Below are 22,723 nucleotides of genomic sequence, written 5' to 3' on the forward strand. Positions count from 1 at the left end.
CTCCAGATGACGTCGCTCTGACGAAACGCGTAGGGCGTGGCCTAGAACGTGCACCTTACACTGGCATACAAGCAGTAACGCCGGCGCGGCTAATTTGAAAGCGATTTTGTCTCTTTGGATATTGTGAGTAACCTGACTTCTTAATAAACATAAAAAACGTTCAAACAACAGTATTGCACTATGTTTGTACTTCTGTTTCCCTTCATGTATAATTGCTAAACGGACCACTTGTGGAAGGAAAAGTATAAAGCATCTCCCCAGCATAGCAGAAGCAGAGCCCAAAGAAAGCTGCACAGTGGCTCATACTGTGGCTGCCTGATTAACCCATTGAGGGTTTTTTGTCTGGTGAGCACATATACATACTTTTTGCCTAACACAGAGTGGCGCACCGGAGAGGAATGTATTTAACCCTTCTGCACTAGTCACTTTACTCTACCTTCCTCATTCGATGAAAGTTCCATGCGTTTTTACAGCAACTGGTTGATGCGACTTTGAAAATTTCCGTTGGACATTATAAGATTTTTTGTTACTATTATTATTATTCTTTTGGGTACTTTCACAAAACGTTATCACTTTGAACATATTTGCATATGTTTTTTCAGATATTGGTTTATGTATGTTTATCGAGCACAGTAGAATTGTTTTTTATATGATCGATTCACCACTTTTTCCAATACATATGTGCATTTTTTGAGGTGTAAATTAACAGACACACATCCCCTTTTCTTTTTTCACGCACTCTTTTACACGTATATAGTGGTTTTAAGAGGTTTCCACTGAAATTTGTTTTAATATTCTTCAGAGTACCAGCAGAGATAATAAATCATCTTACACTTATATATGATTTTAGTATTCCCAGTGCACAAAAAGGTTTTAGCGCCAAAGCTTAATTTATATTTCAGATTTCTAACCTATTCCTATCCTTAGGGACAGGTCTCAAGCACAGGCAGCTTTAACCCCTTTAGTTTAATCTATAATTTATTTTTATTTACTTTCAATTTATTTATATTTCACCATATTACATTATATATATATTCTTTTTTTCCCTTGCCTGTGTGGCGAACGGGTGGAATTTGTCCATAGCGCAATCTTATCTATTTTTTGCCATACTGTCATAAAAATGTTGTTAGGGCCATAATAAGCTTGAACTAGAAGTTAGGAGCTTACAGGATTTCTGGCTGATCAACATGCATTTTTCTGTACAAGCAGTTTTTTTTAAAGGAATAACATTTGCACATACCGAGATGTACCACATATTTTTTATTTTGTTTTACCCAGACATACCCCTTTAACAGGGCAATGTAGAAACGGGTCCTTTGTTAATCACCACAGAGGACCCTTTAAGCCACTCAGCATATAGAGTAGCTGATATGTGCATTTAAAACACTGTAACACAGCTCATTCTTCTTGTATCACTCACAATTTCAAACAGGTGCCTCTTAATCAGTAGCAGGTTTGTATCTAGGAAGCTAAAGAGAAGCATGATCTGGATGCTGAAGAAATTGAAGCCATACATAGGTGTGATGAAAAATGATCTTTTTGTAAACAGTTTTAACCCTGCTCCACTACTCCATCTGCTAAAACTCAAACTAAACGGGTGTGAGGATGATCTAGAATTGCATATCCTGAGCAATCTCAAGGGTTTTGTTGAAGACAAGTCTTTGTGAGAATCATAAGCCACAGATATTTTATGATCAGCATCTTCTGTGTCCGTATCATTTTGCTGCATTTTTTTCTTCTTACAACTGTATGTGGCTTTTTATTTCCTGAACATGAAAACGTCAAGTGATTTGTGTCTTTTCTTGGTGTGTTTTTGGGGACTCGGAGCTGGCCCTGCTACAGTGCCACCATACAGGCAGTTGTTGGATTCTGGGTGTTGTCCTGTGCATTCAACTGGAGGTATATAACCGCTGTCCCACATGCCTGACCCACACAACTTGCACAGATCATGCAGACTGCAGGGAATTTTAGGTAAGAGGCGAAACTTGTAAAGTAAACTTCTTGCCTGAAAACAGGAAGAAAATTTAGAGGTTGGAAAACAAACAATGAAAACACAATTCCCTTACAGGAAAAATGTAAATATATGCAGGATAAAAAAAAAAAAAGAACTAGGCAAACAAGAAGAATAGAACCAAGGTGAAGGAATCGGGAGGAGGAGAATTGAGGGATTCCAAGCACATTTTTTTTTACTTCATCTTTTCATTTGACCCATGCTTAAAAATGTTAAAGCGGAGTTCCACCCAAAAATCGAACTTCCCCTTTAAGTACTCTTGACCCCATGACATTCTACATTTGACATGTATTTCTTTTGGGGGGGGGGGGAGAGAGAGAGGGTATCTAGTTTTCACAAGTACCCAGCTCCCACTTCCTCTCCTGGTACTGCCGCGCCAAAAGGAAATTCAACACTCCCCCCTCCCTTCCTGCAATCTTCTGGGACCTGTGACGTGTCTCAGAAGGTTGCCCGGCCATTCATAACTTTCAGCACGGCTCACGCATGCGCAGTGCGTGCCTGGCTGTGAAGCCACAGCTGGGCGCACACACTTGCATTTCCGGCACCGCAGATCGGGGGGAGAGAAGCGAGGCTTCAGGTGGCCGCATCGCTGGACCGTGGAACAGGTGAGTGTCTGTTTATTAAAAGTCAGCAGCTACAATTTTTGCAGCTGCTGACTTAAATGGGTGGAACTCCGCTTTAAGTGTTACATAAGGAAGCTATTGTAGAAATTAATCTAGCAAAGCAACTATATAATTTTCATTTTAAGATAGATATACGGCCTCCTGTTTGGTTTGTACAGCATCACACAAAAGAAAATGGATTTTCCCCAAACCCCTATCCAACCCAAACCCTCCAGGTAATCAAACAGATTGCAAGGCCACAGATATCCAAAGCAAGATATATTAACAAACTAAGAAGAAAGAGCAACATGATTTCAGCTAAATGATTGTGTTGCAAAATTGAAGATTTTGCAATCAGTAAAACTTTGTTAAAGCTGAAATCCTTAATTTTGCTTACTGAACGACTTATTTGCGTAAAAAAAAAGTAATTTTTCCCTTCATTCCCTTCATCTGGCTTTCTTTTGTGCTATTATGGCACAATGCCTTTTGCCAAAAAGGTGATTTTTTTCCCCTAAAATTTCATGAAGACGAAAGATCTGTTTCGATCATCCCTAATTCTTAGGTAAACAAGTTTGATTTTAGTAAGATATATGTTGTGAATCAGAAGAATACAAAAATAATGGAGTCATTTCTAATTACTGGCTGGTGACTCTCCCTTGAACCCCCCTCCCCCACAGAATCACTTTGTTGCAGTTATTTTGTATAGATTATTATACAGGATTTATATAGCGCCAACAGTTTACACAGCACTTTATAGATGAACAAAATCTTTCAACAATGACTGAGGTTTGCTCTTACTGCACATTTGAAACAAGAATCATAATGTAATACCACCTAACTTCACCAAAAACATGTGATCCCATTAGTGTTTCAATGTGGACATAGACAGCAATACAAATATACATTTTTTTCTGGGAGAGTAGTTAATAACCTTTTACTGATGTGGGCCAGACCGACCTGTCAGTTGGTACCCAAAATGGAAGAATGGCACATAAAGCCCAAGGAAAGGTTGCGATATTACATTTTTTTAAATTGCAGATAAATAGATACCCTATGGAATAACAACCAGCAATCTACAGCACTAATAATGTAAAGTAAATAAACTGAGGCGGTTGATTGGACTGCACCTCAACCCAATGGAACACCTTTGGGATGAAATAGAGTGGGAGACTGCGAGTGAGGCCTTCTTATCCATCGTCTGACCTCACAAATGCGCTTCTGGAGCAATGGTCCTACATGCTCATAGAAAAAATGCCTAAACTTTGTGGATAGCCTTCCCAGAAGAGTTGAAGCTGTTATAGCACACATACTCACATCAGTATTTATTGCATTTATATTGATATTGATTTAGATCACGTGTTGTGGGATTATCATTAATATTTTTTGAACGTACTTATCGCTATTTCCCTTGTTGATAATTGGTCAGATAATTATTCACCTGTTTACTCGCGCTACTCCTCTGTTAATGCCTCCACTGGCTTCCGCTCACCCAACAAACTAAATTCAAAATACTACCTACTTACAAAGCCATCCACAACTCTGCCCCCCAGCTACATCACTGACCTGGTCTCAAAATACCAACCTAATTGTTCTCTTCGTTCTTCTCAAGACCTCCTGCCCTCTAGCTCCCTCATCACTTCCTCCTATGCTCGTCTCCAGAGCCTCTCCAATCCTGTGGCACTCCTTCCCCGAATCTGTCTGATTATCTACTACTCTATTAGATTTTAAATGATCCCTGAAAACCCTCCTCTTCAGAGAACCCTATCCTACAACTCCATTTTAATTTTCTCCATCTGATCATCCCCCACAGTTATTACGTTTTGTTCCACTTGACTCTCCCTTCTAGATTGTAAGCTCTAATAAGCAGGGATCTCTGATCCCTCCTGTATTGAAACTGTATTGTCCACCCTCATGTTGTAAAGCACTGCACAAACTGTTGTTTCCATATAAATCTGGTGTAATAATAAGACTGGGATGCAATTAAAGGTCATGTAAAGGTAAGTGTCCCAATAGTTTTGACAATATTATATATATATATATATATATATATATATATATATATATATATATACACACACACACACACACACACACACACACACACCTCAATGCACAAAAATTAGTGCATGAATTTGAAAGCACCTATGTTGTACTTTATGAGCCCTATATGAACATGTTCTCTATTCCACACCGCCTCATTGTGTTCAGTGTTCTGTACATTTTCTATTCCACACGGAACTGCACATTCCTTATTCCACACCACTTCGTTCTGTACACTGCACTGTACATTCCCTTTTTCATACTGTCTCGTTCTGTAAACTAAGCTGTACATTTCCTATTCCACACCACATTATTCAAAACATGACTGTGCAATACATATTCCACATGATTTAAACAAAGATGGTACTCCCGTGCTATCAAAAATTAAATACGGTGATTATGACAGCTGCAAACACCGATAAGCAAATCCGTAGTGCTAAAGTGTATGAGAATAGTGATATTGCAGTCTTCAATGAACAATTCATATACTATACAGTAAACAATGTGCATAAATAAATATATAAAAGTGACTGCATCAAAAGGTACTTCTGTATTATCCACAAAGTATAAAAAATAAATATAAAATTATATATGTAAAGTCCCAATAGTGACAAAAGGGCAACGTGATTGAAGTGCTCTAATTCTGCCACATTACAAATGGTGAATAAAGGCGATGGTGTCTCTTCTTATAGTGTACGTGACACCTCAGTGCTCGCAGGCCTCTCACCTTACTGCTGTAAGGTAACAGCATTGAGTTAAGTAGCTCTCATGGACAATCCTTGGATCACAATCTTTCCCAGAGGTTCTCTGTAATGGATGCTGTCCATGGGACTGGATGTATGGCAATACCTCCTGGTGTGTAATCTCAGGGTTCCTTCTATTTATCTCTAGTATGTATGTATGTATGTATGTATGTAAACAAAGGTGCCCCAATAGTGTGATAAAGTTTCACAAGGTTTTTTATTGTTAAAAACTGCTAAAATATTACTCACATAAACAAACTTTTGCAAGGCATAAAGTCCACGAGAGGCGAGCTTGTACTCCTACATCACCACTTCGGGTCTATCTGTGGCCACAGATAGACTGGAAGTGCCTGTGTTATCTTGAGGTTCATTGGCCTCAAGTCACATCAAAGTTGGACCAAAGTAGTACAGGGACTACTTTGAGGTTGCTGCGACTTGAAGTCGGACATATATGAATGGTACTCACTGGAAATCATGGGGTACGGCTTGTCATGTGACTTTGCAGTCTGCGAGCCCAGCCGACAAATTGATCTGCAGCAGCCACTGATCAGTGTTTTCTGACAGTCCCACTGTCAGCATACATCTCAGCGGGTGGGTTTTCTTCATCCACTGCACTTGTGTGGACGGATGCATCCGTTTGTCCATTTTTGTTCAGCCTGCTGGCTAAATGAAAAGAATTGACCCATCTATGGCCAGCTTTAGCCAAGAGTTTTATCTTGCCACTGTGGAATTCTGCCTCCAGTAGGAGGTTCTTCTCCTTTCTCTTTCAATCCCCCCCTTTTTCACTCTATAGTCCAATCAGATTTGACAAAAAATACAGTGCAGCCCATTGATCAGTAACCCTCACCTATCTTTCTATTTCTACTACAGCTCTCCTCTCATGGATTCTTGCTCTTACCCCAAAGATCCTGTACTTCCCTCCAAAGACTTTCTTGGAAGAGAAGAGGATGTTGGATGGTAAGAGAAGCACAACAGCAGCAACCTTTTCCTGAGCCCTGTGCTGTGAAGTCTGGCTGCTCTGCATGGTCATGTTACACTTTGAGCTTTGTGACAGTCAGATTTAGGGACATCCCTCCAACTCCTGCCCCCCCCCCCCCAACACAACCCTCCCCTCCCCTTACTGATTGTACTGACAGTCATCCTACACGACTCATAGGAGCTCTCCCTATCTGCACATAGCCTGCTCCTCTCTACTACGCACTTTGGCAGAGATGCAGCCTAAGGGGATGGCTGAGGGCTACAATGTCAGCCAGCTCCCACACACTGCATCATCACCCAATCCCCCCTCTCCTTCAATATCAACCAGTTCTGCCCTCACTATTACCCCACACCTCTGTACACCATTTCCCACCATTCTAACAAACCCTCTCTCTCACATTGCCAGCAGCCATCTTTCAATCAGCACCCACCACTCTCACCATGCTTTTCTCCTACCACCTACCCGACCTGCACTTCCTATTCCACCACTGCAACTGTGCATGCTCCTCCCCACTACTCTCACCAACGTACCTATGGAATGTACCTCTTTTACCACTGTAGCTGTGTGCACATACACATCCCATGTCTGCATACTCCACTGCTTCGCCAATGCACCAATGCCACTCCAAACCCTTATCAAAATTCTTGCATGCACGCCACTCCTCCCCTTCCACCTGCACCCCCTCCCGTTCCCACCACCATGCCAGCATCCCCAACAACCACCACTCTCCCAATACCATAAGATTTACATAATCCACCAACCCCACCATCTTAATATCACACCTGTACACCTCCTGTTTCCCCACCACACCTGCACCCATCACTGTTACTGAACCTCCCTCTGACATCTACACCTGTATATGCTTCTCACTACTATTGCTCTATGCCTGCACATTTAACCCCAAATACAATGCATCTCTATATGGGCTGTTGAATATAATCGGCAAATCGATGCATCTCGATGCAGCCATTGCGGAGAATAGCTGAAATCTATTTGAAATTATGTCATCCCGCCCTGCCTCACTTGGGTAAAAGAACAGTGGTGGTGATAGGTGGCTTGGGGCGGAAGCTAGATAAAAAGGCCCCTCCTAGTTGGGTGCTGCCACTGTGACCAAGGAGCCCCGCCTCCCAGCACTCATGTCATTTCTGGCCACACTTGTTTGTTCGGAGTTGTACAGCGTCCACAGCCAGCCTGCCAGCCAGCCATGGGAGCCCAAGTGACACTGACGGGATGCTGGACGTGGGATGCCTGTCCTCATACAGCAACCATAATTTACTGATACCAGCAGGTACCTAACTGTAATGACTCGAGTAGTTATCTCTATGGGGGTAATGTCTCTGATGATGGGGGTACAGTATGTCTGAGATGGGGGACACTTATGTCTCTGAAGGGAGGGAGCTGCCTGTGATAGGGGGCCTCTGTATCTGTGGGGGGTTAGCTCATGGCTGTGATGGAGATGTCTGCTGTTTCTGGGGGGGGGGAGGTGTCTGTGTATTGAGTTGGTGGAGGTTACAGTGATAGTGTGATCTGTCTCTGCTGTTAAATGGGGTGTCCCCATCTCTGCTGTGGAATGGGGCGGTCCCTGCCCCTGCTGTGGAATGGGGCCGTCCCATCTCCGCTGTGGATTGGGGAGGTCACTGTCTCTGCTTTGGAATGGGGGAGGTCCCTGTCTCTGCTTTGGAATGGGGGAAGTCCCTGTCTCTGCTTTGGAATGGGGGAGGTCCCTGTCTCTGCTTTGGAATGGGGGAGGTCCCTGTCTCTGCTTTGGAATGGGGGAGGTCCCCGTCTCTGCTTTGGAATGGGGGAGGTCCCCGTCTCTGCTTTGGAATGGGGGAGGTCCCCGTCTCTGCTTTGGAATGGGGGAGGTCCCCGTCTCTGCTTTGGAATGGGGGAGGTCCCCGTCTCTGCTTTGGAATGGGGGAGGTCCCCGTCTCTGCTTTGGAATGGGGGAGGTCCCCGTCTCTGCTTTGGAATGGGGGAGGTCCCCGTCTCTGCTTTGGAATTGGGGGGTCCCTGTCTCTGCTTTGGAATTGGGGGGTCCCTGTCTCTGCTTTGGAATTGGGGGGTCCCTGTCTCTGCCGTGGAATGGGGGTCCCATAGGCAAAACAGGAAGTTAGAAGAAATCCCTGCAAATTAAAGGAATCTTTTGGGGACCTCCAGTTCACGAGAACTACTGTACCCATTGGAAGATTTCCCCTCTATGACTTTTCTGGGGACAACCCCCCTTTTTTTTTTTACTTTCAATCATAATGGTAAACAGGAAAAATAGAGAGGGTGAATCTCTCTTATGGGCACAAAACACTGACAGATGTTCTAATCCATCCACACTCTATCCAAAACCAAAAAATAAAAGGTATGCCTTTAGTTGTACTTTAATGTTTAGACATTTATGTTAATATTTATATTTAATATTTTACATAGTATTTACTGTTCTAAATAAATACTGTTGCTGTGTTTACTGTTCAGACTTTACTATATGCAGATGAAAAGAAAAAACAGTTCTTCAATTTTTGACTGCTTAAATTTATGGATGAAAAAAACATGGGCACTTGGGCAGTAATTGTGATGCATCGCAGAATTGATCAAAGAATTGATAATCGTAATCAAATCTAATCGTGAGACCAGTGAAGATGCACACCATTAATCTCTATGCTTTTACTCATTCCTTCTCTCACCATCCCCTCTAACAACTACATTCTTATCCCTCCTCTCACCAGTGTCTCTTCACTACAACAACCTTTCCTATAGGCCCATTCTTTCATCTCATGCCTGAACAAAGTACTTCCCCCTCCCTCAACACTGCACCTGCAACCCCTTTTCCCCACCCCAACTTTGGGCACACTCGTGCATATATATTTACTTATTAATTTTTGCTGTGTTGTTCACTAGGAGATTGACTTTAATAAATGATCATAAACGAGTGTGAAAAAAGATAGACAAGTATCAATATGCAACTATGGTAAAAAATGAATAAACAAAACACAAGCAGTCATTTGTATGTATAGTATGTATAGCAGACTCATGAAACCTCAAGAAAAAAAGCTGCAAATCTTTGACTTTCACATCTTTTAAATACTCCATTTATATCATGCATATTTGTTTTTAGCTCACCCTAGAGAAACATCCTATTATAGATTATAGAGTTAGTCTTTTATAATTTCCTAACCATAACAATTCCTTCTCAACATATTTATGTCCCATGGTACCAAACACATGCACAGTTCTTTATGCTTACCTTTTTAAGAACCAGATCTCCGTTCATATGCATGGCCAAGTTACTGAAATGTAGCAACATCTGGTCTGTTGGCAACTGCTGCTCAATGACATCATCTCCATACAGAACAATAATGGCAACACAGAGGAAAAGGTGGAAATAATCTGTCTAAAGGATATAGAAAAGCCAATTTAGCATTTTCTTAACACAGACAACAACACTACAGATGAGATAGCTATACATATATGGTTTCTTTTAACATTACCTGAGAAAGGTCTTTAAAGTAGGGGGAAAATGTCAAATGCAACAGCAAACAATATTATTAAAGTGTATCTAAAGCTTAACACATTATTTTAGTTTTTGATTAGTGAGGGGTTGGAACACCCCTGTCAATTTTCTGTGAACCCGAGATTCAGCCTCTCTAAGTAGCAGGGACCATTGTCAACAAGACTTAAGCTGGTTTCACACCATTGCGAATTGAATGCAGCTTCCCCGCATCCAATTTGCAATAGCAGGAGATTTTGACTGGCTCTCTATGGAGATGGTTTACATATCTCTGCAGCAGACCCGGTGTGTTTTGCAGAAAAATGCTGTGCGTCTTTTTGTCTGTTTCAGGTCTGAATTCAGCACAAAATTTGGGTGAAATTTGGCTGAAATAGGGCATGAAACGGTGAACCAGGACACACAGGACCCCTGCTGTGAGATGGACGCGGAGATGGTGTGAACCCAACCTGAAAATGAAGGATGATCCAAAATTTTGAGATGCCACGAAAAATAGGAATAAAGGGGTAATCTTCCGCTAAGAACGCTTTTTTTTTCTGGTGAATGCATAGGGTGGTATTTCCTGAGCATTAGAGATATTTGGGCTTAAGATATGCTTTAAAAAAAGAGCAGGTATTTTGACCTACACTTACTGGAAAAAAGGTTCTTTCAAAGCGAATAAAGAAGTCACATTACAGTTTAGTGTTTTCTGCTAGAGCAGTTTCTTAATCTCTGGCCAGCACAGTACTAAAGGTTGATAGGCATCACTCCAAAAAGAAAACCTCCAAGCCAGCTGTTTAATTTAGCGCTTTATGAACAGTATAAATTTTATACATTACATATACTGTATGTACTGTCCACTAGCCTCCTTGCAACCCTGCTCAACTGATAGAATCCCTGTAAAACCAGTGCTTCTGTGTGCCTTCCACAATTCAGTGCTCAATGACTGAGTTGCCAATGGCCAAGTGCTGTCACTTGGGAGTAAGACAAAAGCCCTTCACTACATAGCAACTCAGTGTAAGGTCGGCATTTATCCTAAAAAGAAGTGAGAGGGGGGTTTGTCTGCTGAAAAGGGCAATAATAGTGTATGGAAGGCATTTGTTGGCTACTTATGTTGCAAAATCGCTAAATCAAAATGCCAACTACCATTATAAGTGTGATTTTTGACTTAACAGTAAAATCCCTTTTCTTGAAGTATAGTACAGGACAAAGGATCTTCGTCTTATTCATTGGTTAAGCAGCTTCTTTTATATCTTTGCACTCTGGTAAAAATATCTCCAAGGACAACCCCTATAAAAATCTTCACACTCCCAATAAGCAACAGATTCTGTTAAGTTCTGTAGCAACAGACATTTCATAGGGAATAGAGCGGAGGGACTTTCTTAATTATATAGTACAGGACACAAGGTCTTAGTCTTACCCATGGGATGTCAAAACTGATGGATGGGCAACACAACAAACATCCATATAACAAATTGGTCAATAAATGGTTTGAAAGAATTCAAAGCAGTTTGCAGCACCTTATGCCCCGAAACTGGCATCAGAGAGGCCTGAACATCTACCTGGTAAAACTTTACATACTTGTGAACAAAAGACCAACTGGTAGCCTTGCAAATATGAGAAACCGATGCCTGATGCTGAAAACCCCATGAAGCACTAACAGATCTGTACCTTAACAGAGAGGAACTCTATCCTTTGGAACAGGGTTCTCCAAACTTTTTAAACAAAAGGCCAGTTTACTGTCCTCCAGACTTTCAGGGGGCTGGCTTGTGGCCATTGGAAGTAGAAAATGTCCTGGCATCAGTTGCAGTAAACAATGCCCCATCCATGGTGTCAGTGAGAGAAATTGTGCCCCATCGTTGGTGTCATTTGGTGTGAAGAATTATGCCCCATCGTTGATGTCACTGGGAGGAACTGTGGCACATCGTTGGTGTCATTAGTAAGAATTGTGCCCCATCGTTGGCGTTCTTGGGATGAATTGTGCCCCATTGTTGGTGTCAGCTGGGGGAATTATGCCCCAATCAAAGTGCCAGAGAATAAATTATTGCCCCAAGGGATGAGTAAAAGAAAGCAAAGGGCTCCATCCAGCCTCCAGGCTACAGTTTGGAGACCACTTCTTAACAGTCAAATGATAACTTGTGTAATCCACCAACCAAAAAAGCGAGAGGCAGAAAGCCCCTTACGGAGAAATATCCATGGGATATTTTGGAGCAGGACATAAAAAGGGAGGACAATGTCCTAATTTAGGAGGAAAGAGGTAACTACCTTCAGGTAAAAAGAGGCTTTAAAGTGAATGTAAACCCCATTCATGAAATCTGACCTGGGCACATATATCTGTAGTGTTTACTTATCTCTCTCCAAAGCCCTAAGTCCTGTGTCTTTCTGCTGCTCTGTTCCTCTGTTATCAGCATAACTTCTGACAAGCTCTCAGACAAACAAGGTTAAGCAGCTGGAAATTTGTTTTGGGGAGGTAACTTAGAGAGACAGATAAGCAAAGAGCTTGCCTATTCACAGCACAGCTCTGCATGTTTCCTTGTTCCTCTGCCAATGTGTAGGTGTGCCTTTCCTCTATAAGGAATATCCCTAAATGGTTCGAAGGGCTGCCTCTGAGGGGCCGCATGAACCGGTTAAGGGTCCCATAGGGTCACAGGGATTTTCCTTGCTGACAGTTCACAGTGCCTTTAAAAGGCTAGGTTCACCTTTGTTTGCGTTTTTTTTTCTAAATTCCAGCTCCCCTATGTACCTATATAGCATTAATGTACTTATTTTGCAAAACTAAAACAGCTTTCCATTTATTCTCTACATGCTTACCTCACTGACTTTATTGCTGTTTAAAAACACTGCTCGATTACTTCTGCCTTACTTTCTGGACAGACTTAAGGTCATGACACAGGAAGTAGTTGACAAGATCAAGGTAGATGATGCAGGGTGTGTGCTACTGAGATTAGCTGGTGAACTCCTTCCTGTGTAATGACCTAAAGTCTGTCCAGGAAGTAAGGCAGAAGTAATCAAGCAGTGTTTTAAACAGCTATGAAGTCAGTGAAGTAAACTTGTGTAGAATAAATGGAAAGCTATTTTAATTTTTGCAAAATAAGTACATTAATGCTAAGTTGGTACATAGGGGTGCTGGAATTTAGAAAAAAAATAAAAAAGGTGAACAAAGGCGATCTTAGCCAGAGTCCTAACCACTTCAATACAGGGCACTTTCAGCCCCTTCCTGCCCAGGCCAATTTTAAGCTTTCAGCGTCGTCACACTTTGAATGAAAATTGCGGTCATGCAATGCTGTACCCAAACAAAACATTTATCTTTTTTTTTTAGACAGATAGAGCTTTCTTTTAGTGTTATTTAATCACCACTGAGTTTTAAATGTTATGCTTAATCAATGAAAAAAGACACAATTTTGAAAAAAATAAAGTTTTTGTTTCTGTTGTCAAATTTTGTAAATAATTTTTCTCCTTCACTGATGTGTGCTGATGAGGCTATACTGACGGACACTGACATGCTGCATTGATGGGCACTGATGAGGAGGCACTAGTATGCAGCACTGATAGGTGGCACGGAAAGGCAGCATTGATTGGCCTCACTGGTGGGCACTGGCAGGCATCACCGATGGGGCTGCACTGATTAGAAGTGCAGATCCCCCTGTGAGGAAAGCCGCTTACTGACTCTCCTCTACTCATCTGCTGTCAGATTCCTATTAACACTGTGATCAGCTGTGATTTGACACAGCTGATCACATGGTAAAGAGCCTACGTCATAGGCACGATCTAGCGGGGGTGTGCTTGAGTGGCTTGTTCTGAAGGACGTCTTATTACGTCCAGTCAGAACCAGGGCCGGTGCTACCACTAGGCAAACTAGGCAGCTGCCACCTAGGGCGCAGCCATGGCCAGTGCCACATTCCTCTCCTGTCACCTCCTCATTCTCTGTGGATGTGACCTCGAGAGCCGCCATATGAACTTTGGTGCCAGGTGGAACCATGGAAATACTAAGCCAGTCAGCAGGACTGAGCAGGGATGGACAGACCAACATGCGCTGCTTGTTGTGTCTGGCAAGGCAGCTCGGGTCAGTTCATAGACAAGGCAACACACATCACAGGGGAGTATAGTCTATACAGGGCAGTGTGCGCAGGAAGGGGGGCAGTTTGTGTGGGAAGGGGGGGTGTAGTGTTAAAGGGGGCAGTGTATACAGGAAGGGTGGTGTAGGGTTAAATGGGGGCAGCGTATACAGGAAGTGGGGTGTAGGGTTAAAGGGGGAAATGTGTGCAGAAAGGGGAGTGTAGGGTTAAAGGGGGAAGTGTATATAGGAAGAAGGTATAAGGTTAAAGGGGGGCAATGTATGCAGGAAGGGGGCAGTGTATACTGGAAGGGGGTGTAGGGTTAAAGGGGGGTAGTGTGTATAGGAAGGGGGGTGTAGCATTAAAGGGGGGCAGTGTGTACAGGAAGGGGGTGTAGAATTAAAGGGGGGCAATGTGTACAGGTTTTTTTTGGGGGGTGCAAAATATTCTAGCACCGGCCCTGGTCAGAACAATTAAATCACTGCCCAGCCGTCATTTTGCTATAGGCCGATTGGGAAGTGGTTAACATAGGGAATCTCATTGTGATTCTAATAACATGCACTGCTCAAGCCCTGATGAAGGGGGAAGCCTTTCCACTGAAATACATTGGTTGAATCTGATGCTTTTATGCAATAAAAATGTTGTACTAGGTGTACTATACTACACTTACTGTACTATAATTTGTACTAGGTGCTCCTCAATACCCACCCCGGAGTTTGCAAGTCAACTTCCTAGCCTTTAGGAGGGTAGGGATGATAGAATCCAACAAGACCCTCTCCCTCAGCACCTTGGCTTTAACAGCCATGCTGTTAAAACAAACACCCGAGAAGCAGGATTATAAACCAGCCTTGGGACAGAAGGAACATATGATCCTCAAAAACCCATGGGAAGTCTGCCAGGAGTGCCACGTCCTAGGTCAGTTTAGTGCAATGATAATCATTGCAATTCTCTCCATCTGAATTCTGTGGAGAAGATGAGGGGAGAGCTGTGCAACCAAATCTGCACCAAGAGGGTATACAGGACTCCCAGACCCATAGACTGGCCTCCATAGTGCGAACTTTGTACATCTTTGTGGATAAAAGGTTTCCCTGATTACAACACAGAATTTGAAATACACCACATCAAGGAAAGTCTGGTTTTGTAGATCAGGTCTATTTGTTCTATACTGCCAAGATGTGTCGTTTTAACATTCTGAAGTGAAACTGGGCATAAAATATGAGAACAATCAAGAGATTGCCATCATGCCCAAGACATTCATGCAAGCACAAACTGAGGGCCAACCTTGGAACTGAAGAACCCAGGCACAAGAGCGGGAACACAGAGGTTTATCCAGGGCACAAGATTCTGTACAGGGCCGTACCAAATATCAGGCCTAAGTACTCTAATCATTGAGTCGGTTTCAGTGACAGCTTCCAGTGTTTGAGGATCCAACTGAACCTTTGCAGAGTCTGCACTGTCCGCTGGACACTGACTGACAGGGTTAGTGAGGACTGGCCCTTTAACAGGAGAAAGCCCAGGTATCCAATAATTTGTATACCCTTAAAACAGAGTAAAGCTAGGACTAGAGCCAGGGCAACTTGGGGAAAACCCGGGGTGCCATGGACAGGCAACAATTTGGTCATGTTCGGTACTCACAGAAAAAATGCATATAGTCTTGGTGGAGAGGAAACACAGGAATATTCAAGTACACATCCCTGATGTCTACAGATGGCAAAAGGAACTTTCAGGAACAAATTGAGGGTTTTCAGATGCAGAATGGGCCAAGTGCCTCCATGTGCCTTGGGAACTGTGATCAGGTTTGAGTAAACGCCCTGAAATTATTCCTCATTAGAGACTGGGGCAATGACCCTTGAGAAGAGCTGCTGAATGGCAGCAAGAAGAGCCACCTATCTTTGAGAGGGAGGAGGCAAATTTGAGAGCATAAATCTCTCCCATCTAACGCTTTGCCCTATTATCTGCCATGTGCAATGATAACTGTCCCTCTAAAAAGGATACGTATGACTTTTGTTGCCGATGAGAGGGAAAATGTAAAGCCCTCTGTGCCAGGCACTGTAAGTTGCTGAACCCAGGAAGCATCTATGAATTTCTGTGCTGTGTTATTTGGGAGCTAGGAGTCCAGATGATGACCAAGAGGAAGCAAAATTATACACATAGGTGCAGTGGAGCTACTAAAATCACGGCAGTAGGCACAGCAGCGGTCTGTAGAGCAGACTTGGGCCAGAAGTTAAATGACTCCAAATGTAAAAGGCAGGCATTCCCACTCTATGGCTGTGACATAACATTTAAAGTGTCACAGCCTACTCTCCACTATAGCCACTCTGCAATGACTCTCCAATGTCTTGGCTGTGACACAACATTTAAAGTGTGGACTGCGAGTAATAATATGTGTGCCCATGTAGGGTCGAGTGCTTGAAGTGATTTTACAGGCTGGTGTGCATCTTCTGTGCTTGAAGTGACTTTACAGACTGGTGTGCATCTTCTTGCAGGTGGGGTCTGGGTATCGTCCCCCAAGGCTCAGCCAAAGAGTCAGCTGATCTGAAAGGTTGCTGAAGGAAAGCCACAGAGGCTCAAGTGCAGCTATAGAATTTATAGAAGAAAAAAAAACATCATAAAAGAGCTAAGGCTTGCTTGGAGTAGGAGGGATTATATAAGCCGTTTACGCTTTTTCTGCCGAGATCCATCCAATCACCTGAAAGCAGCTGCACAGAACATAGACTGTATACACCCACCTTCCACTTTATTAGGTACACCTTGCTAGTACGAGGTTGGACCCCCCTTTTCCTTCACAATATTGACATGATAGCATCACGTAGTTACTGAAGATTTGTTGGCTGCACATCCATGATGCAAATCTCTTGTTCCACCACATTCTAAAGGTGTTTTATTGGATTGAGATCTGGTGACTGTGGAGGCCAATGGAGTACAGTGAACTCATTGTCATGTTCAAGAAACCAGCTTGAGACAATTTGAGCTTTGTGACATGGTGTATTATCCTGCTGGAAGTAGCCATCAGAAGATGGGTACGCTCTAGCCATAAAGGGATGGACATGGTCAGCAACAATACTTAGGTAGGCCATGGCGTTTAAACAATGCTCAATTGGCACTAAGGGGTCCAAAGTGTGCCAATAAAATATCCCCCACCACATTACACCACCACCACCAGCCTCAACCGTTGATACAAGGCAGGATGGATCCATGCTTTCATGTGGTTTACGACAAATTCTGACCCTATCATCTGAATGTCTCAGCTGAAATCAAGACTCATCAGACCAGGCAACGTTTTTCCAATCTTGGTGAAGCTTTATTGATCAAGACCGGAAATATGATCTTTTCTATGATTATGAATATGATTTTTTTTATCTTTATATCCACGAGCTTCAGTTTCAGGTAAGCGACACATACTGGGCTACTATGCGATGCATAGTAGCCCATTATGCTTTACCTTCGCAGGGAAATAATCCTTTTCATATATCTCATATTGTCCAATTTTGATGAGCTTGTGCCAATTTTAGCCTTAGTTTCCTGTTCTTCGCTGAAAAGAGTGGCACCTGGTGTAGTCTTCTGCTGCTGTAGCCCACCTGCTTCAAGGTTTGATGTGTTGTGCGTTAAGAGATGGTAGTCTGAATGCTTTGGTTGTAACCTTTGAGTTACTGTTGTCTATCATCTGGAACCAGTCTGTCCATTCTCCTCTGACATCAACAAGGCATTTTCGTCCACATAACTGCAGCTCATTGGATATCTTCTTTTTATTTGGACCATTCTCTTTAAATCCTAGAGATGATTTTGCGTGAAAATCCCAGTAGATCATCAGTTTTTTAAATACTCAGACCAGCCCATCTGACACCAATAACCATGCCACAAAGTTACCTAAATCCCCTTTCTTCTTAATTCTGATGCTCGGTTTGAACTTCAGAAAAGCATCCTCACCATGTCTAGATGCCTAAATGCATGGAGTTGCTGCCATGTGATTGGCTGATTAGCAATTGGTGTTACCAAGCAATTGAACATGTGTATCTTATAAAGTGGCAGGTGAGTATGTATCATTTTTTTTTTTTTTACTCCAAAGACTAGTGGATGCTTGAAACAGACTTCCAGAAAAGGTAAGATGCCAATTAAAAATAAGAGAATTTAAGCATTCTTGGATTAAAAATAGGGCCAAAGCAAACTCAGTGGCCCATTTATTTATTTTAAATCGTCACTCTTCCATGTTTATATAAAATGAATATGTTGTTAGGTGGGGATGGGGAGGAACCATAGGTCTTTGCACACTTTGACATCATTAATTGACATCATCATCATTTAAAGTTAGCATAAGATGAATGGTCTTTAAAAGTATTTTAATGAATTATATGATAGTAAATCAAGGAGTTCCAAGGCAGTATTTTGAAAAAATCTACAAGTGCTCCATCCTATACCAGTGAGACAGTTGGAGCCTACAGAGTTAAATATGTGCCTGAAAAGTTGGCACAGAAAGAAAGGGTTTGTTGTTTGGAGAACTGGCTGACTTTTCAGTTTGCTTCTATTTCTTGGGGATAGAATATATCTTAATTTGATGGGTGCATCTTGCAGGAGGTAAGCATGGGAAGAGAGGAAATTATAAACCTGGATCTAGAGGGAGGTGGAAACAGAAAATGTGGGCAGAATCTAGACAATGACATTTAGCAGGGATAAGTGGAGATAAAGTGAGAGATGGTTTAGCAAGAACAGTAAAAAAAAAAAAAAAAGAAAAATGAGCCATACAAGGAAAAATGCAGCAGTAAAAAGCTAAAAACTGTTAGCAAAAGCAACAAATCCTGTAATCAAAACAAAATAATTATTCCAGGCATCCGTAGGTTATACAGTATACAGTACATAAAACAGAAAAAGGAGGCATGGACCTGGGAGCCTGAACTCAATAGAAATTACAAATGGTGCTATCCACAATTAAGTGTCTCAATGTGTGCATATACTACAAAAACAGAGAAAACAAAAAAAGGGGGAGAGGGTAGGATAGACCACCCAAAGGCTACTTCCTCAAAAAAATATTTTATTAAAGATAAAAGGCATTGAAAACAGCAAAGAGCTCCTAGAACATACTAGGGCAGTGATGGCGAACCTTTTTGAGCCCGAGTGCCCAAACCGCGACGCAAAACCAACTTATTTCTTTCAAAGTGCCAACACAGAATTAAACCTGACAGCTTTGAATGAGCCCTAAGGGACCAAAAAGAATGCAGAATGCACTGTGCAACATACACTGCCTTACCTGACCATTGCATTCACCTACCTGACACATGCACTCACCTACATGACACATGCACTCACCTACCTGACCATTACACTCACCTACATGACACATGCACTACCTGACACATGCACTCACCTACCTGACCATTACACTCACCTACATGACACATGCACTACCTGACACATGCACTCACCTACATGACACATGCACTCCCTGACACATGCACTCACCTACCTGACCATTACACTCACCTACATGACACATGCACTCACCTACCTGACCATTACACTCACCTACCTGACCATTGCACTCACCTACCTGGCCATTACACTCACCTACCTGACACATGCCACTCACCTACATGACACATGCACTCACCTACATGACCATTACACTCGCCTACATGACACATGCTTCCTGCACTACTAACATGCCCCCACACAGTGCAATGTAGATCGGAGGATCCACCCTCCTCAACATTCTATTGCCTCATCGTCCAGCTCTCCCCAGACAGTTTTGAAGGAATCCCCGACATCCGGCCACTCCTCGATATCCCCACCGCCTGGATGCCAGCTAGCAGCCATTGCACCTCTTCCCATCGAAAAATCAGCTCTGAGCACCGCCCCTCCCCCTTCTCTTTCACAGGCTGCACTAGGACAGACTGAACCAAAGTCGTCCTGGAGCAGGGGGAGCTGAAATAGGGTACCTGCAGAAAGGAATCCCTGAATGCCTTACCAGAAGTGTAGGGGTCCGGGGGAGGCAATAAGCTGCTGAATAGTCTGGATGGTGGAGAAAGAAGAATTTTACACCCCTCTTAAATGGCACACATGGAACAAGATGACTGGCTGCCCGCTGCCCACTCCCCTGCCGATTCACTGGCACTGATGCAAGGAAGAGAGCCAGCTCCTCCCTGCCTGCAACGTCAGTGCAAGTGACTGCCTGGCTGGGGGATTCCCCTGGCGTGCCGACAGGGAGGGCTTGACGTGCCAGCTGTGGCACGCGTGCCATAGGTTCGCCATCACTGTACTAGGGCATCCCTCCCTCCTAGCATAGCCCATCATCTATGAGACAGAGGTGACTGTATAGACTGGATCCCCTATATAAAATGGAGCCCCTGATATAGGCACCTGCACGCTAATATGACCTATAGACCATGGAAGTCAAAGGACCCTGACCCTGTGAACACTCCAAGCCACCTGACACTCTGGGTTCAGACATCTTTTTGCAGGCACCTTTAAATGACACTCAACACAAGTCAAATATATATATATTATCCTAGCTTTTACTGATGCATTGTGGTATGTATATATATATATATATATATATATATATATATATATATATATATCCCTCGCATTTTTGTAAATATTTGATTATATCTTTTCATATGACAACACTGAAGAAATTACACTTTGCTACAATGTAAAGTAGTGAGTGTACAGCTTGTATGATTGTGTAAATTAGCTTTGCCCTCAAAATAACTCAACACACAGCCATTAATGTCTAAACCACTGGCAACAAAAGTGCGTACACCCCTAATTGAAAATGTTCAAATTGGGCCCAAAGTGTCAATATTTTGTGTGGTCACCATTATTTTCCAGCACTGCCTTAACCCACTTGGGCATGGAGTTCACCAGAGCTTCTCAGGTTGCCACTGGAGTCCTCTTCCCCTCCTCCATGACAACATCACAGAGCTGGTGGATGTTAGAGACCTTGTGCTCCTCCACCTTCTGTTTGAGGATGCCTCACAGATGCTCAATAGGGTTTAGGTCCAGAGACAGATGGGACAGTCACCTTTACCCTCAGCTTCTTTAGCAAGGTAGTGGTCATCTTGGAGGTGTTTTTGGGGTTATGTTGGAATACTGCCCTGCGGCCCAGTCTCCGAAGGGAGGGGATCATGCTCTGCTTCAGTATGTCACAGTTCACGTTGGTATTCATGGTTCCCTCAATGAACTGTAGCTCCCCAGTGCCGGCAGCAGTGTTATTTTGGCAGCAAATTTCAATTTAGTTTTAGTCTTAGGACTAAAATGGCATTTTAGTTTTAGTCCCATTTTAGTCTTCTACATTTGTTTTAGTTTTATTTAGTCGACTAAATCTCCAGTACATTTTAGTAGACTAAAATGTCCTACGTTTTAGTCTATTAAAGTGGGATTCCACCCTAAAGTGGAACCGCTGATCGGAACCCCCCCCCCCTCCGGTGTCACAATTGACACCTTTCAGGGGGGAGGGGGGTGGAGATACCTGTCAAAGACAGGTATTTTCACCCACTTCCGGGCATAGACTCCCACGGGAGTCTACGCCATTTCCTGCCCTGCCGCGCTGTCTGCTGGGACACACACGGGTCCCAGTGACAGCGCAGAGATTTCCTATTGCGCGGCGCAGCTCGCGCATGCGCAGTAGGGAACCGGGAAGTGAAGCCGATTTGCTTTACTTCCTGATTCCCCCACCTCGAATGGCGGCGGCAGCAGCCGAGGCCCGAGCGGTCGATCGGCCTCGGCTGCCGGCATCGCTGGAACCCGGGACAGGTGAGTGTCCATTTATTAAAAGTCAGCAGCTGTAGTATTTATAGCTGCTGGCTTTTAATATTTTTTTTGGGGCGGAATCCCTCTTTAAAATCTCCAGTGTATTTTAGTCAACTAAAACTCACTTTAGTTGTCTAAAATCGAATGGGTGTAATTCAATTGTAATGCATTAGTTAACAATTCTCTACAATTTGTAAACTCATTATATACTGCTGGAGTGAAAAATCTAATATGTTATTATTTATGGTATTGAGATATGAACATGCACTACAGACCAGTGTTCATTTTTAAGTCAAATTTCTATTTAGTTTTAGTCTTTTGATTATAATGGCATTTTAGTTTTAGTCCCATTTTAGTCTTTTGACTAAAATACCATTTTAGTTTTAGTCGTATTTTAGTAATTTCAGTCGCCCAAAATAATATTCATTTAGTCAACTAAAATGTTTGTCATTTTAGTCGACGAAATTAACACTGGCCGGTAGCACTCATGCAGTCCCAGACCATGACACTCTCACCACCATGCTTAACTGTAGGCAAGACACACTTGTCTTTGTATTCCTCACCTGGTTGACACCACACACGCTTGACACCATATGAACCAATAAGTTGATCTTGGTTTCATCAGACCACAGGGCATGGTTCCAGCAATCCATGTCCTTAGTCTTGTCTTGTCTTCAGCAAACGGTTTGTGGGCTTTCTTGTGCATCCTTCTGGGACAACAGCCATGCAGACCAATTTGATGCAGTGTGCGGCATATGGTCTGAGCACTGACAGGCTGACCCCCCAGGCATTTAACCTCGGCATCAATGCTGGCAGCATGCATACGTCTATTTCCCAAAGACGATATATGGATATGATATCAGAGTTCTTTGCCATGAGGTACCATGTTGAACTTCCAGTGACCAGTATGAGAGAGCTAGAGCGATACTACCAAATGTAACACACCTGCTCCCCATTCACATCTGAAACCTTGTAACACTAATGAGTCACATGACACCGGGGAGGGAAAATGGCTAATTGGGCCCAATTTGGGCATTTTCACTTAGGAGTATACTCACTTTTTTTGCCAGCG

General features: G+C 42.9%; 1 protein-coding gene across 6 annotated transcripts in view; it reads right to left on the minus strand.

Annotated features, from left to right (window-relative positions):
• Positions 1–1,111: 1,111 nt before the first annotated feature.
• Positions 1,112–22,723, minus strand: part of TBC1D16 (TBC1 domain family member 16) — a 269,316-nt gene continuing 247,704 nt past the window's right edge. For all 6 annotated transcript variants that reach the window (XM_077459627.1, XM_077459629.1, XM_077459630.1 and 3 more), the window contains 2 exons: positions 9,611–9,757; positions 1,112–2,005 (listed from right to left, as the gene is read on the minus strand). In XM_077459627.1, the coding sequence (XP_077315753.1) occupies positions 1,760–2,005; positions 9,611–9,757 (393 nt within the window). In that variant the 3' untranslated portion in view covers positions 1,112–1,759. The remainder of the gene's footprint in view (positions 2,006–9,610; positions 9,758–22,723) is intronic.

This window comes from Lithobates pipiens, unplaced genomic scaffold, assembly GCF_037356315.1.
Source record: "Lithobates pipiens isolate NorthernLeopardFrog02 unplaced genomic scaffold, aLitPip1_a1.2 Scaffold_28, whole genome shotgun sequence".
Classification (NCBI taxonomy): Eukaryota; Metazoa; Chordata; class Amphibia; order Anura; family Ranidae; genus Lithobates; species Lithobates pipiens.